Source organism: Tenebrio molitor, chromosome 9 (assembly GCF_963966145.1).
Source record: "Tenebrio molitor chromosome 9, icTenMoli1.1, whole genome shotgun sequence".
Classification (NCBI taxonomy): Eukaryota; Metazoa; Arthropoda; class Insecta; order Coleoptera; family Tenebrionidae; genus Tenebrio; species Tenebrio molitor.
In genome coordinates this window covers 5,333,260-5,350,776 of record NC_091054.1, presented here as the reverse complement: position 1 = coordinate 5,350,776, position 17,517 = coordinate 5,333,260, and the positions used below count along the sequence as shown (strand labels likewise).

The 17,517-nt window shown below is 35.0% G+C and overlaps 1 protein-coding gene across 3 annotated transcripts; it reads left to right on the top strand.

Moving 5' to 3' along the window:
- The first annotated feature begins 553 nt into the window (after window positions 1-553).
- unk (RING finger protein unk) lies at window positions 554-17,516 on the top strand. Of its 3 annotated transcripts, XM_069057313.1 has the most exons (10): window positions 555-1,669; window positions 1,741-1,888; window positions 1,991-2,200; window positions 2,456-2,742; window positions 8,068-8,203; window positions 8,255-8,457; window positions 8,513-8,631; window positions 14,135-14,312; window positions 14,367-14,474; window positions 14,532-17,516. In XM_069057313.1, exons 2-10 carry the CDS (start codon window positions 1,830-1,832, stop codon window positions 15,452-15,454), a joined length of 2,223 nt encoding a protein of 740 aa, XP_068913414.1. In that variant the 5' UTR covers window positions 555-1,669; window positions 1,741-1,829; the 3' UTR covers window positions 15,455-17,516. The 3 variants fall into 3 exon arrangements, with proteins under 3 accessions (XP_068913415.1, XP_068913414.1, XP_068913413.1); XM_069057314.1 differs by having other exon boundaries at window positions 554-1,888; window positions 14,580-17,516; XM_069057312.1 differs by having other exon boundaries at window positions 555-1,888.
- The last annotated feature ends 1 nt before the right edge of the window (window position 17,517 follows it).

Sequence of the window (17,517 nt, the reverse complement as noted above, 5' to 3'; positions counted from 1 at the left end):
TAAAGTAGGTACTCCAAGTTATCGTAAATATTATCTTAATCAAGGCACAACAATGTGGGTAAAATGCAAGTTTGGTGGTGTTTTAGTCAGTGATTTTAGAGAAATTAAAGCTTCCAGTAAATGTCCAAGAAGTTAAGTATATCTACAAAATTAACATAGGTATTAAATATTTTCTTTGTAAGAAATTGCGAAAAACATGGCAGGTAAACAGTTTTTTTTTCTACGAACTTGTTTTGCCCATGTGCCGAAATAATATTGAATTAATTGAGACAAGATGATAGTTGTATTGTGATAATGGGAAATGTTTTGGCTTCCTATTTTAATAATAACAAACCTCAGTCAAATAATAATGCCCCTATTTGTTTTCTACATTAAAATGGTAATTCAGCTCTTTATGTTTTTTGAGTTACACTGTTTTTCTTTTGGTTTTCCTCTTTTGTCAATTGTATTTCACTGTTTCTCAAAACTGTTTCCTATCTCTATTAAATGTCAAAGTGACGTAGATATGAAATAGTTTTGAGAAGTAGTGAAATACAATTGACAAAAGGGGAAAACCAAAAGAAAAACACTGTATCTTTTATAGAGATGGATATCTGTACCTAGAATACGTCTAAAGTTTGTTTTTTACATAAGAATAAAATATTGAAAACTTATACCTCAACCGGGCGTTTGTAGACAGTAACAAAAATTATTTCACCCAATTTGTATGAGTAAAATGGATTGATAAAATTTTGTGTAAAAGCAGCGAACAGAGATGGAGACGCCTTCAATTATATTAAGAAGTTTCCTCAGGTCAGCCAGGAATAAAAGAAGGTATTTTTGTTTGACCCCAAATTCGAAAACTTCTGAAGGACGTCAAATTGAATGAGACTGAGTGCGTGGATGGCATTGGAAAGCCTGTTGTGCAATGTTTTCGGGAATAAGAAGTCACAAAACTATACAAGAAATTCTTTCGCGGGATTAAAGAGTCCTCAAATATTCATTTTCCCCGTTCTCATTTGAAAGAATCAAGACCTGTCACAGATCTGCATGGGAGAGGCGTTATAACGCAAAGTGGGGTGAAGATATGCTTGCAGATATATCTGCTGCTCAGTTTGTGGTAAAAACAACCAAATCACTCTTAAATGACAAATAACAATACATATTTTTGTATGTAACCTATGCATATTCAAAAAAATATTCCATGTAATTATTATAATTAAAAAATAAATTACATAAAAAATCGGCATAAGAGCGTCGATGTTACAATGATTTAGGTTTTCAAACTGACACGAGCAGAAGATTTGTTTTGATGACGACGTATTAGTGAGTTTTCTAGGTCGCGGGTATGGAGTCTTTAGTTTGTTGTGGTCGCGATCGTGCGGTGTGCGGCCTCCTTTATGTATTATGTTTTTGTGACAGCACCGTCCAGTAAATTGGCGTAATCACATGTGGAGGCACTAGAGGATTAGGGCGATAAGAGCCAGTCCGCGATAATAAATGTCATTTATCCGAGCGAGCGACAATAGTAATAATTGTTTGTTAGACGATGACCTAGAACGTGGGCTCGCCTTCTTGAGTCCCGTTGGCACGGCCATAACTTGCAGCCCCACCATGACGTGTCCCTTATGCAAGCCGTACGCACCGTAGTAATACCGTACACTTGACGTAACTTATTGGAAAATATCAGGTAAAAAAGCAGGTGCTTCGTGTTTGACCAAAACACAAATGTCCTTGAAATTACGAAAATTCTTCAATCAGCCCGTGCACGTGACCCCCGTTCCGCCCTCCCATTGGCCAGTTGTGAGCGTGCCCTGCGCGAAACCACCGCGCATCTCAGTGATTACAAAATGCCGTCAGAGTCTAAACCTTTGTTGACAGCTCAGACGGAAAAGCCAAATCATTACTCGTAAGTGTATTTTTAGTGCGTGCAACGCGTCGTGACGCGTCCTCCATCAGCCAGCGCGCAATTTAACCACCGTTTCAACTACAGATCTGTGTTGTTTTGTAGATATTTGAAAGAGTTTCGCGTCGAGCAATGCCCGCTCTTCTTACAACACAAATGTACACAGCATCGTCCATTCACCTGTTTTCACTGGCATTTCATGAACCAGCGGCGTAGACGCCCGGTGAGACGCCGCGACGGCACCTTCAACTACAGCGCCGACAACTACTGCACCAAATACGACGAGACGACGGGAATTTGTCCCGATGGAGACGAGTAAGTCCACCTTTTTTGGTTAGCTCAGCTGTCATTTTTACGCACGGTGGGTGTGACAGCTCCCGCGGCGCACTTGCCTCGCGGCGATAGCACACGCCGAAGGGGGCGTCGCGCCCGCCGCAACGCCGCCCCCGGACCCCCACGCCCGAACGCACGGCCGCCGCCGTCTAACCCAACTTTCGTCCCAACACCAAAACAAACCTCCCGTCGTTGCCACGGCAACAAAAACTGTTTTTAAAACTGACGAATTTTTAGTTGCCCCTTCCTGCACCGGACTGCTGGAGACACAGAAAGGCGCTATCACTTGAGGTATTATAAGACGTGCATGTGCGTCCACGACACAGATTCTAGGGGGTACTGTGTCAAGAACGGCCTGCACTGCGCCTTCGCACACGGCAGTCATGACCACCGGCCACCAGTATACGACATCAAAGAAATACAAGCTTTGGAGGCAGCCGAGGCTGAGGGTAGTGGCTCCTCGAACGGGCCGAACGCACTAGACAAAGAAAGAAATTTAATGAATGAAGATCCAAAATGGCAAGGTAACTGTCGCGGTGCAGCGCCGCATTTATCCCCTAAAATTAAGTCATGGTGTTTTTTGACTCAAGATAAGATTCTAGAGTTCATAATTTATGTTAATTGCCTAGGACAACACAGCTTGTTTTTTGCACGCACGCATCTTATCGCGAACGTTTGCAACGCGATTACGTAAGACAACAAAACGGGACGACGTTCATGTTTGAGCTTTTGCCAAATTTTCAAAGTGTTTGTTATACAAGTGATCATAATGGGCAAATTAATTTGCATGTGTTGGGAAATACTGTCGCGTTGTTTAAGTGTCAAGGAATGTTTTTTCCAGTATCCAGATAGCTCGTTAGATTGTAATAAAAGACACGAAAGTTTTCTTTGCACTAAAGTGATGTCATTGGGAAAGTAGACACAGTTTACCGCAATAAATGAATTTAATTTTGTTGTTGAATAAATATTTTACGCTCGCAAAAGAATAAACAGGTGTCGACGCTTTTGTTTGTAAAACTTTTGTTAAATCAACACGTCAGTGTAACGGTAAATATTTTTAAACAGCAGATTGAAGATTGTGGATAAGCTATATTATCGATAATCGCTCTAAGCAATAAACTTTGGTATTTTTGTGAAACTGCTTTGTTTACCTTTCTTTCCACAAAAATCTCTATTACCGGGTGTTCCAAGTTTTACCATTCCCAAAATAGAGTATAGTTGGGAAAATAAACATTTAAAATTTGTTTGGAAGAATTGAATATGTGTAGACTACAATATTTTATTATCTTGTTATTGATTTGTTATCGCAGTTATTAATTGATTTTAATTTATATTACACCCATAAACAATGAAGCTAATTTAGAAATTTTACAACCTACTAATCACAAGTAATGTGAAATGCAAAGAATTAACGGTTTGAATCTGTTTGGTTGAATACATTTTAAGAAGAGATTTCTAGGAGGGAATTCAAGACTCAAATTGCAACAGTATCGTCGAAGTAGCTTGTTTTAGTTTTGTTTTTCGATATACTTAATAAAAAGAAATGTAAACCATCCAAAATACATCAAAAACAGTAATATAATCAAACAATGACATTTTAGTAGTTACATAAAATAAATATAAGGTGGAATATGCGAGACGCATTAAAATATGTGCCATGTTGTTGTGAGAGATCTAAAATGTGATTCACTTTTTTCAAATAAAATTAAAACCAAAACCAAATGCATTACTAAGATGAACTTGATAAAATACGAGGGTGGTTTATCATTTGTTGTCACTGATGTAGAAATATTAATTGACAAATGAAATAGTTATTTGTACAACTAGTTATGAAAGTTATACATACTTTTTTACACGAGGGCGTAGCCCGAGTTAATCAAGCAAATGAGTGAAAAAAAGAGACTTTCATAACGTGTTGTACAGACAGAAATTATTTATTAAAATTTAACATAAAATAACATTTTTAATTTACAATGCGAAAATTTCCGATAATAATGCGGAATCTGGAAAAGTGCCCCGAATGCTTGCAGCGTTTCCACGTTGAATGGCAAGGGAAATCCTCTCAAAAAGGAATTTCTTAGATTTTGAATCCCCTGATTCCGCGATAAGTCGGTCTCCGATGACATTAATGAAATCTATTGTTTCTTTGCTGTACAGACTATTTTTTTGCATATCGATGTAAGTTGAGAAATTTGGTCTAAAAGGATTTATGAAAAACTACAAAAAAAAAAATAGATATGGTTTGACAATAATCATCTCCAAGGAGATGGAATAAAATGATGCGAAAAAGTACCACTTTCACTACGATTTTTCGTGTAAAAAAGTGCTACTTTCACTACGATTTTGCGTGTAAAAAAGTGCCACTTTCATTACGATATGCAAAAATAGTTATTTGTACAACTAATTATGAAAGTCATCCTTTTTTTTTCATGAATTTGCAGTTTGATCAAGCAAATGAGTGAAAAAAAGAGACTTTCATAACGTGTTGTACACGATATTTTTTTGCATATTGTTGTAAGTTGAGAAATTTGGCTTAAAAGATTTATACAACATTAAAAAAAAACTAGGTATGCTTCGACAATAATCTCCAAGGAGATGGAATAAAATGATGAAAAAAAAGTACTACTTTCCTTAACGAATTTTGTTTAAAAAGTGCTACTTTCATTACGATTTTTTGTTAAAAAAAGTGCTACATTCCTTATGATTTGCGAAAAAATAATATGATATACTAGTTTAATAAGAGGATCGATTGTATCACGAGTGCTACAACGCCTCTTATTAAACGTTAGTATTTAACGACAATAATACCGTGTGAGCAACAAGTACTGATTGAGTTGGCAATAAATTCTGGTGATTTTTGGTGACTTTTATGTCATGTTCCAACGAGAAAACCATTTTATTAATAAAAGATTACAAAAACCAAGACGTTTAAATTTGAAATGTATACCAGGTGTCAATATTGTCAATAAAACAAACCGAAATAGGTACAATTCACAGTCTTGAAAATTTTATGTAAAATTTTTTTTGCCAACTGTAACAGTTATTGTTGCTCACCCTGTATAAATCATTTTTAAAATGAACTCCTAAGTGTCTAGGGAGTTTTAATTGTAATATGTGATAAGATAGATTAAGCAAAATTAAATTGTATTTTTGCTTTCTTGACCGTTTTATCAGAGTTGTTTTCGTTTCTCAAAACAAATAAAAGTTCAGATGTTTATCTATTTATTTTGATAACGTTTGGTAATTTGACTAAATGTTGCATCCATTAAAATATAATCTAGTGCAACGAACACAGCAAGCATTTTTTTTCTATTTATAGGGTAAATTTACTTTTTATTTGTTATTAAAAATGGGAACTTGTAAACACAGAGATTTTCGATGTTCTTATGTTGGTAACGCAATGACGGACAATTATTACCTTACTTACAAAATTTATCTCCTATTATTATCTGTGTATGTTTTTGTCATTTAATCTAATGCTAATGAGTATTGACTCGAATTGATGGCTTATAAGTTATAGCCAAATTTACTATTGCCAACCTTATACATACAAAAAAAAAACTCCACATTAGATAAAACAGAATTAAATTTTGTGACACCAATTTTTGGCAAAACAATTGCACAAAATATCCGTGAAATAAAAAAAATGTTTTCCATGTTACAATGAGTCCGTTATACTCGTAAACGCAAAGTAGAAAAAATTCATTGTCAACGTAATCTCGCCAAAGTAATATAAGTATGTGAACTTTGATTAGTGCCCCTTTTTGCATTTAAGAGTTAGCCAGCGAATTATTCTGTGAAATTTGTCTTCTCTAAAAATCCTGATCAGGATTTACCTGAGTCGGTAAAGGTACGAGGGAAGTCTTAGGCCAATCTGCAGGTTTTAATCAAGTGTTCAAGAACTCATTTGAACACAAGATAACATTGATTTGGGACCGACATGCTTGACAGCGAAATTTGTATCAGTGATTTGTAGTTTTTGTGTAGGTACGTAAAATGGTGACTGGAATCCGGGATAAATTCTTGAAGGTTTCTGTATGATGGATGAAATTTGGTTTTATCACTTTGAATCAAAAGGTCAACGTATGAAGGGGAGACATATCTTATCTCGTGAATTTTTCCTGTAGTCACTTCAACAACAGGAAACGCTATTGAGATATTTTTTAAATTCTAATGGAGAGATTGTCTTGTCACAGTAATATCCCTTTGATATTATGCTAAATTAATGTCGAAATATGCGAGTCTACCAAGAAAACATTAACACAACAATCCAGTTCTCAAACGATGCATTTCTGTTTCGAAAATTATATAAAACAGTACCAAGGTTTGTGAGTGAGTGGTTCGAGGCACAAACAAAGCAATTTTTTAAGAACCTAAAAGCACTTCACCAACGGTACTAAACGTAGTACTGTTGAGAAATATTATTCGAGATTTCTTACTCTTTACGATAAATGAAGAACCACCCTTATGTTTATCAGTGTTAATAAAATTTGTTTGAATCTGCGATTGTTGATTTTCCACAAGCGAATTTGGGAGACTCCAATTCCTCATTCGTTAAAACCTTGAGCGCAAAATTCATTGCGCTATGTAAATATCCATTATGTTTGCTGATTGATGTTTTTAGTCAGTAAATTCTTATTCGACTTTAGTGGCACAGCTTTCTCCAAATACATTATTTGAAACGAGCGAATTTACCGTTACTAGACGCCGGTACATAATGGAGCCGAAATCTGTTAAAACCGCTTTTGAATGTTTATTTTTAGTAAACAAATTTTTTGCAATAATAAAACAGCATATTCGCTAATAAAACTAAAGGTTAAGTGCTATTTTAAATATTTAGATGCAATTTATTTGCGGGAATTTAAATACCCAGCTCAGTTTTTAGAACACCTTTCATTGAATCGTTTCGTTGTCTTTAAATACAGTTAAAAACAGTTGGAAATGTCTTCAGATAAAAGAATACGTAATAATTTACGTTTATTTAATTTTGCTCGGTGTCAAAAGAATCTAACGTTGGCAAATATGTGTATTCAGTTTTTCAAGACTAATGTCAAGGTTATAAGAATAAAATTGTTACAAAAATAAAAATACATTGTCTCACAAGAATGTCCAATAATAATATCGGAAACATTTCCAGATAAGATTTTTAAATTGTGTTCAAAAAAACTATTGTTTTTTTTTATGTTTCTTATGTCTGACAATTAAATATGACGCATCACCTCAAAATAAACACTATTGATGTTTTTGTGAAAATTGCACCTTGCAGTAATAAACTTGTTCATTTGAAATTTTTTTTAGAAACAGCTTTGTAAAAAAAAACCATTGCGTAATTTTTGTTTTGAAAACATTCAAATTGTATAGGATAATGTTTAACATTCTAAAAATAATATGATAAGACACATAATAGAATGCAGGAATTCTGACGGCTTATCTGTTGAATTGAAGTTGAACGTTTGTGTAACAGATAGAGTAACCTTTAAGCGAACTTCACACACAAACAAAAGATATTTAAAAATAAGAAAATACATTTAAAGATAAATTTGCATTAAATTTTATTTTATGCGAATGTGTACATGTTACGTAAGTTGAATATATTTAGAATGACGGCTTGACAGAGCTACATACTTCGTTTATTATGTTATATAATTTTTTTAGTTTTTTGTTTAAAAAAAAAATTGCTGTTCGCATTACGAGATCATTTATTGGTTTGACGTGTTAAGGAAATTTCTTCGGAAAAGTTTCGTTCGTTTTCAATTTTTGTTTGTTTGATCAACACGAATATAAATAATTGTCGTCGAAACGTTTGTTTCGTGGATGTCGGTTTTGTAAACAGGTGTTCATCTTTTCAGACACAAATTACGTTTTGTCAAATTACAAAACTGAGCCTTGCAAAAGACCACCCCGATTATGCAGGCAAGGCTACGCCTGCCCACAATATCACAACAGCAAAGATAAAAGAAGAAGCCCTCGGAAATTCAAATATCGGTGGGTTTGACCAAGAGACAGACGCGAGAAAGACTAAGTTGCAATTTCCAGATCGACGCCTTGTCCGAATGTAAAACACGGCGAGGAATGGGGAGAACCGGGCAATTGTGATGCAGGTGATATGTGTTCCTATTGTCACACTAGAACAGAACAACAATTTCATCCGGAAATATACAAGAGCACCAAATGTAACGATGTACAACAGTCGGGCTATTGTCCCAGGGGAGTGTTCTGCGCTTTCGCACACGTCGAACGTGAGTCGCCACCCTCTGGAGTTTTCGTTTTTAATTTCTTTTTTTCTGTTTGCAGAGGAGATGGGAGTGTCCAGGGACACGGGAGAGAGTGGTACAAATTTCGCAGATATACTGTCAAATGCTCTTCCTCCATCTAGTTTAGACAAAAGTAAAGAAAAAAGCAGCGACAGCTCAGTAAGTTTCTCGTTAAACATGTGTCGTGAGAATGCAACGTTGATTCGTCGGGTCGCTTCCGGTTTCGCCGAAACTCTCCGTTATTTTTGCACGTGTTAGACTGTGGAAAGTCGCCGTACAGTTGGTAAATCTGCGATTGAAAAAATTGAGTAAACACACTAATAGAATAAAAAAGAGAAAGAAAGTTGGAATCGGAGTTGGGATTTGCTGCGTGGGTATCAAAGTGTATACAGTACCAGACATAAATTAAACGACTTTTCATTTTATGCAAAGTTGTTGCAGTCAGATGGAACAAATCTCATTTTTCGATAAATATTTTTGTTTTTGTGTTGTAAAGTGTTCTCTACAACGAATACAAAAATGCTAAGAAAAAATGTTCGAGATTTCAAATATCAGTCGAAGGAATTCGAACGAAAATACGGAAGGACAGGAAATATTAAAATACATTTACGTAATTTACTTGTTTTCTTGAATAAAAATCTACAGTACGTAATAGATATTGTAACTAAAAATAATTTTAATGGAAAATACATCATTTGGTTGTTCAATTAATGTGTTTTTACTTTACATGTTAATTTATCGATTAATATTTGAAATAACGTTTATTTCGAGGGAAATGGTGTTTGTCCTATCGCTAGTATTTGCTGTTCAGTTGCGTCATTTGTAGATTTCACCGAACGAAAGAACAACATTGTGAGCCATCAAAATCTGAATATTTTCACCAGTGGTGGCGTAAAAGCATAGCTGTGGGGTGAACTAAAAAAAACTGGATGCTACCAAAGGTGATGTTTCATTTATTTTAATTTTTGTTACGCCTTCGGCCCCTCTGTTGCCTTGTCACATGTCTCATGTACCAGTGTTGCCACCGGCCCTGGCCGAAATAACGACGTCGTCGTGCATGTAACTGTGACTTAGATATTTTGTTGCCCTGAATGTAAAAGTACTGTCATTTTTTTTAATATACGTATCCAGCGTAAGCGAGATAACGCTTATCTGCGGCCTCGACTGCGATGCAAGAATACCTTCGAAGTCGTCAGGGCCAATGCAAGAATGGTGTTTACTGTTTATCGACTGTTCTAAAGTTAGAGGTGGAAAGCTGTACTTCATAACGGAAATAAATTTCCTTCCGTGCCAGTAGACCATTCTCTAACATGAAAGAGTCTTGCAATGATCCAGTGTGAAAAATCTTCATGGGAAATTTGTGGGGCTTGAAAGGCATTGCCCTTTTGGTTGGGGTAGCAGAGACATAAAAGGGCATTACACGTTAAATTGGTGCTTATGAAAGGTTTATTTGAGGCACTGAACCGAAACAGCGATGGAGTTTGATATTTGAAAAAACAATTTCCCAGAGTTAGTGATGATAAAATAAAGGCAGGGACCTAAAATAAAAGAACTGATGAAAGATATAGGATTTCTTTTTGAAGAAGCTGAGCGCTGGCAGCTACAAACACGACAAGAGATTTCAGCAAACATGGAAAGGTAGTGTCAGAGCAAGTGGGATTCCAGCATGCCGGTTAACTTGTGCTGGATACTCAAGAAGAACGTTTCTCAAGCAAAATATTACTTTTTCGGCAACTTCTGTATGGTTAATAAATGTATATCTCGGTCTATAATTTGTTTGCAATGAAACGCTTATGTCACATTTTACTTAGTCTTCGTGTGACAGAAAAAAATTGTGAACCAGTGTAATTAAAAACCTAAAAGAATATTTACTAAATTTTATAAGTTTATCGAAATAAGTGAAATCAATTGAATTGTTTAAATAACGTCTGCGTATTTCAACATTTTTCTTTCAGAATAATATGACGAGCATCAATCGACTGATGTCGAGTATCTTCTGTATCGAAAGAAGTGCAGTGCAACGTCGAACACTAAAATTTAACGAAAAACGTATTTGCATTTGGTATGGTTATCGTTGCAACAAAAAAAAAATGGAATTTTTTTACCAATAAAAAAATCAATAAATGAAAGTATTTTCCGTGCACGCCATTGACCAAACACTGTTTTAATCACTATCACCACAAAAACCCGACATTGCAGTTTTTTGATATTTAAAATAAATAAATCAAGTGTGGACTTGTGTTGTCCGACTTTCTTGTAGACATGCATCTGAATTGATTTCTGTAATTTTTTCTCGCCTTTGGCTCGTGCTTTTGTTCGGAAATACGTCACTCGTCTGCTACTCGTGTTTATTTACACGGCAATAAAGCCATTCGTGACCTCGGAAAAATTTTCCCCAATAATTCCTGCACGGAGGGAGGTTATAATTGACAATTTTGCAACAGTCGGACAGGAATCGAGTTTTCACACGCTAAAAAAAAATAATTTTTTTTTTAAGTCATTCAAGGTGGTTTATTCTATTGATTGGAAAGCAAAAAACGTTCAACCAAAGTGTCTATGTTAGTTCAAGAATATCGTTATTTTGTTTCAGTTCTAAATTAATGAATAAATCAGAATACAGTGTTAGATCGTCGGAGAGCCAACAACAACAAATTTCGTGTATCCTAAGTGATCGGGCAAGACGTTAAAATGGTCATTAGAAATAATCAAGGTATTTTTCAAGGAGACCAGAAGGAAAGAGTCCGAACCTTGTATTTCCAAATCCGTCCACAAAATCCCATGGCGCCACTGTCGCAGAACCTAAAATGCTGGGAGGAAAATGAAAAATTGGTGAGGTAAAGGGTACCATGTACGGTCAGATTTTTCTTCTGACCTGTGAAATGTCAACCGTGCATGGCCATTTTGATCTGCAGACTACGTCTGAATCGATAGACACAAATTTGTGACAAATAAATTTGGTCGTTTATGGTAGCTCTAGATTCCACGGTTGCTGGCTTTAGCTCATTCATAAACTACTAACTTCGCACACAGTGACGTCAATCGCATACAGTATTATGCAATTATACAGGGTGTAACAGAAAAAAGTGCATTTATTTTAACTAGCAATAGTACTCACAATGTTTCCAAATAAAGTTTCTTGGAATTTGCAAAATTGAATTGGCATTTGTCCCTCCTTTATTTTGACGTGCCGTGCACGTTGAATGCAATAATTTAATAAATCTGAAAACTTTTTTTAAACAAATCGTAAAAACTGAATGTTTTTATTCCCTTCGTATTGCACTTGATGAATAAAATGGTTTCACTTTCGTTTGTTTTTTTTTCTATTGTGCGTTGGTACCGATGCTATTACGATACTGTTTTGCGTATCGTAATAGGAAAAGGCGTGATATAATAATAATAATTTAATTTTGACGGATACTGTGGTATCGCGGCAGCCGCAGACATGACCTTGGGTGGAATCCTTCAACTTTAACGGTTTTGAATTTTAAATTATTTTTTTTCATTGAAAAAGTGGCAAAGTAGAAAAAATACTGTATGACATCTCGTTTATAAGGCATTTTATCACACTTACTCCTTTAGGGCACTCCTCGCTACGCTCGTCGTGCTCTAAAACCGTACGTGCGATAAAATGCTTCTTATAAGACTCGTATCATAATATAGTATTATTACATTCTGCTGTTTTTCTTGGATGTCATAAGAAGCTACACTTGCACTTCATGAATAAAAAGATTTCACTTTCGTTTGTTTTTTGTTTCTTTATTAAATGTAGTTAAATTAAAATCGTTCCATAGGCGGATAAGCAAATCTTTAGTAAATTTAGATTAATTTTTAAAATCCTTCAGAATTTGTTTTCGAAAAAAAATATTTAGAAAAGTTGTAGTGGATGAGTCCTAGAACCAGTTAAAATAATCCACTTTTTTCTGTTACACCCTGTATGCATCTACGAAATTTGGACTCTTTCTCTCCAATCTCCATGGTACTTTTTACAACTCTGTAGGTGACTCAGTTATCATTTTCTGTCATTCTTCGATTTGTTGCTATCTTCTTCAGCTACAGTAGAAATTGATCTTTCATCATCTAACTAAATCGTCGCCAAGTGAAATCCTAAAGAGGTTTTCACTGCACCGTTCTGGGTTTGAGAGTCACAAATCTAAAGAAAAAAAAAATCATTAAATGCACTTGTACTATTGCGATCATTAAATTTTGGACATCATTTTTCTGTTGTATAAAAAAAATATTCTAAATCATGCTTTATTGAAATTGTCACACATGAATGATGAAATTGTTGTCAAATTTATCTACAAATTGTCAACATGAGCGATGACAAAATGTTAAGTTTATAGTTTTTATTTATTTATTTTCTATTTTTTATTAATTAAAACCTCGTTCTATTCCATTTGTCTGATTTTTAAAACTTCTTGAACGTTTTGTCGGCAAATCTGACATTCACATTTTCAAGATTGACACAATCAAAATTAAGGTTATTAAAGCATTAAGGTCGTTTTAGAGTGTATGACAGCACAATGACACTAGTGTCCAAAATTTATTGATCGCGACTGTACCATGCAATACCTATTTTAAAGATTTTTGGAAAATTAATTGTTGCTACGAATTATAATGAATAAAACAATTGATACCTCTTTGTTACGACATACATATTATACCTTAAAAAAATTGTAGAGTAGTACATTTGCAAGTCATGATTTGATACGTTTTCTTATTATTTACTCACCAGCATTCCCAACTTGACCGAATCTTGGTTTTGCACCACGTAGGCTCAACTGGATTCAGATCGGGTGATCGAGATGGGCATTGTAATATTATTTTCACAAAAATCTTTAGATAATGGTTCAAAAAGTGATGTCCTCACAGTTTTTCTATCTACAATAGCTGAACTTTTTCGAGGTCGAATGTTCTTTTTGTTTTAAGCTCCGTGTATTAATAAATTATTGTTGTGTAAGAAGACCCTGAACGGACATTTTTTTCCACACGAATTAAAGAAGTCGCTTGTTTCAGCTTTTTATTTTGATATTTACGTAAAATAGAGCAATTAATTTTAATATTAAACATCTAATAACTTGTATAATGATTCTGATGACAAAATGTACTGAATTTGTTGTTTTGTGTCTTAATTTATGTCCGGACTGTGTACTAAAGAAATCAAGTTAATTCACAATGTTTTACACGACCTTAATGAAACGGCAGTTTTAATTAGTTTAATTATGCGAATTGATTACTTACTAGAAAAACGAATTAACTGTTACAACCGTACAACGTTCAACGTTGCAAATTTAAAATTCTTATCAGTAAGTGAATGGGGCTATCTCTGCGCGGTTCGACCAATACGACGCGATTTTAATTACTAAATCTGCGATATATGTAAATATTTTGATTGTGAATTTCACATTTACAAAATATTCATATCCGCTTAAATTTTAACGGTTAAGAATACAATCGATGTTGACAATTCTATTTTAAGACGTTAAGGGATTAGTAAAGATTCTTCTGTTTTGACTGGAATCTATTTATATCAATTTTCTATTCTGCGGAACTGAGTGCAGTGTATTTTTATGGCTTTACATTTTCTGGTAAATACGGTATCGGTGTGAGGTTCAGTGTCTCGCTGTTGCCTCATTTTTGATTTTGTTTTTTTTTTTTGCAGAATGGAAGTAGTGAAGTTAGCGAGTCAGCATCAACGTCATCTTTAGGTTCAAATAGTTCTCATAGTAAAGCCCCAGGTTCACAGTTAGCACACAAGTCATTACCATTCAACAGACATTTACCATTGGGAGTAGAATTAAACAATAAATTATTAGCTATCGAGAAAGATCCAAGTTTAGGTAGGTTGTCTGGTTCGAGGGAATAATAAATGATCGAATGTGTCCGTGTTTCAGACGTATTAGAAAGGGAAAAATTGAAACAGTCGTTACGATTTCCGTTCGGCGGAATCAGCCAACCGTCGTTCTTCGGTTCCGGCAACGACACCGTCGGTAGTGTAGTAGGTGAGTTGTGTTGTCCTTGAGTCTCGATTCGGTGTGTCACTGGTGCCCTGTTTGAAGGCAACGCCTTGGACGAGTTGAGTTTAGACGATCCGTTGAATTTGTCAGGTCTGGAGAGGGATCTAGAATCGGAATCGCCGACCGTAACAAATTCGATATCGGTGGGACTGGCTTCGTCCGGTCTGCTGGGCAGTTCTGCTCCCGTCAACATTCCAGGATCTGCGAGGACGGGCCTGGGCGGATTCAGTCCTACCAGCAACAGCCCTCTCCAACAGCTCCACGGCAGTTTCCTCTCAGCAGCCAGATTCTCCCAATCGGAGCACATGGACTTTTTGAACCACTCGCAAATCCAACTGAGCAGTAGTGCGTCCAAGATCAACTCGTATCAAAATTTTTTCGACTTTCCCGCGCAAAGCATCTCGCCGACGTCCAGGAACCACAACAATTTTAGCATGTCGCCCAGCGTGAACAGCAACATGGAGATGGCGCTGCTCAGGGAGGAGCTCAACTCGGCCAAGATGCAGCTGTCGAGCTGGGAGGACAGGCTGCAGCAGGCGAGGACGGCGTGCGACCTCTGGCAGCAGGCGTCGGAGGAGGCGACCAGGAAGAGCCAGCTGACGGAAACCAAGCTGAAGGAGACGGTGACGCAGCTGAACGAGACCGTGACGCAATTGAATAACCTGAAACAGGAGTACGAGAAGCTGCAGGGCGGGCCTCACATCAGGAGCATAACCAACGTATCGGAACTGAGCAAATTGTCGTTAAGTGTTTTGAAAAATTTGCACGCTCAACTTAGACAAGACTTGGAAGAAATTGAGAAGGTTTTGTACAGAGAGACTGCTTCGAAATGTATGGTTTGTGAAGAACGTAATAGAACTGTCACGTTGAATTGCAATCATTTTGTTCTGTGCAGTACATGTGCCCTCACGCAAAGTGAATGTCCTTACTGTCAAACTCCTTTCAATATGAGTAATAATATGTGAAAATGAGATGCTTAGGTGTGCATGCAACGTTACCGCGTCTCACATCGGACGAATGGCGACACACGGGTATGTTGCATGTACTTAACAAATTTTTAACATAATATAAATAGGTTTATTAGAATTTATTTTTTATTGAACAATTATTAGGCGCGATTTTTTAAAATTGTTGCTCCACTATCCGAAGACAAGACCAATGTTTATTCTTTTGAAATATACCTGACACGGCCGCTACAGGAGCGGATTCACGTTCGGTGGATTGCCAATGATATTAACTGTTGTTTAAACTGTTTTGGAAAATCGCTATATTCAATTCAACTAACTGTCCGTGTTTAAACTGTTCGACTAGAATACTGCTGTGGAAACAATAAAATTGTAAAATATCAAGACTCGTTTCACAAATGGAAGAACTTATCACGGATATTCGAAGCAATTTCGTTACCTTTTTTAATTTTTTGGCGTTTATTGTTATTTATTCTTCGTGCATTTCTCAGCTTTTTTTGACAGTTTCAATACGGACTCGTTAAATTTTAGTTAGGTAGGTGACTTTTCAAATTGAATTTATTAAATTAGGTTTCTAAAACTGCTGCACTATTTAGAAACATATCAATATATTTATTTATTTAAAGTTGAAAGATGTATTTTTATATATACGGAAAAAATTGTGATTATTTATGCTTTTTCCTTTTTACTCAACTACACGACTAAAGCAGGCTTGTGCAGCAATTCAAATTGAGTTGTTTATTGTTTAACCAACCGACTGATGCAAATGTATTTATTTGTAACGTAGATTTCCCTTTTACATAACAGTTTAAAATCCTTTATGACCAATGTATTTTCGTAACTAAAGCCGTTTGTAATAATAGGGGGAGGGGCAAGTTATCTTTCGTTATCCAAAGAGTTATATGTTTTATAGTGTCTACGAATGTGCCACTAAAAAGAATATTTTCTTAGCCTAGCTGTTATGTAAATTGTTTTTTATTATTAGTAATACGTTGGAATTATTGCAAACAGCTTTAATGACTTTACATAAAATGTTTGTCATGGAATTCTATTTACAAAAGAACATATTATACTTATACTTAGGTAGGTAGTTTTAATAAATAAATTATAAATAAAAGTAGTGGGCCTATAGTTATTATAACTACACTCTTAGCAATTAGATATTTTCGTAGGTCAAAAAAACTGATTTTGTACAATCATCTTGTTTTTTATTGTAAATAATAGACTGCGCCGCGCTAAGTTAGATTCTCAAGTGAATTTTTACCCGAAAAAAAATTGTACAGAACTGTTTGGTACGCAATAACCGTTGGATCAAAACTTTTTGTAGTAAAAAAAGTTTTTTTGGCTTACACGATCCAGTTAGAATATATTTGAAAAGAAAACATTGTCTTACAAATAATATCTATTTGTCCATTGCATAAAATTTAGGCATTCGTTGTATTTTTAATAGTTGTTTAAAATTTCATTTATAATTGAATGTAATGATTGTGTATTTTTAAAAAATAATTAAATTAGAATTTCAAATTTATTATTTCTATTTTATTTTTAATAAATGTTAAGTTTTGTTTTGTGAAATTTATATTGTTTTCGTTGAAGGCTGATGGCGAAGTTTACAAAAAAATAATTAAATAAAATCAACCAGTACAAAATGATAAATAAATAAATACAATCTTCCTAAGGTACCCGCGTATTAAAAATGTTTCTAAATAATTGTAAGGTTTGATATTTTGGTTCTACACGGTATTTTTAAACTGGAATGGTTCACGTTTGCTGACAACGAAGTCTTTCGCGTTAAAAAAAAAACAATTCTTTTGCGTTTAAAGATCTGTATAGAACCATATTTTTCTAAATGAGTACAAAATACGGATGGTTTTTCAGATAAAGTAGTATTTTGGCAATATTTGTGTCGTGTAGTGTTTATAAAAAAAAACATATTTTTGAAATACATCGGTTAGTGTCAAGTACTGTAAGGATAAATGTCGTTGGATTAGATTTTAATGAAATTATGTATTGCTTTTATAAGTTATCGTTTTGTCTCTACAATAAAAATTTGTGAATTTTAT

Excerpts from the sequence above, each read along its gene's own strand:
- unk (XM_069057313.1), top strand. The coding sequence starts at position 1,830 with ATGCCGTCAGAGTCTAAACCTTTGTTGACAGCTCAGACGGAAAAGCCA. Across the intron at positions 2,201-2,455 it reads ATTTGTCCCGATGGAGACGA|TTGCCCCTTCCTGCACCGGA; the intron begins GTAAGTCCACCT and ends ACGAATTTTTAG. Across the intron at positions 14,475-14,531 it reads CACCGTCGGTAGTGTAGTAG|GCAACGCCTTGGACGAGTTG; the intron begins GTGAGTTGTGTT and ends CCCTGTTTGAAG.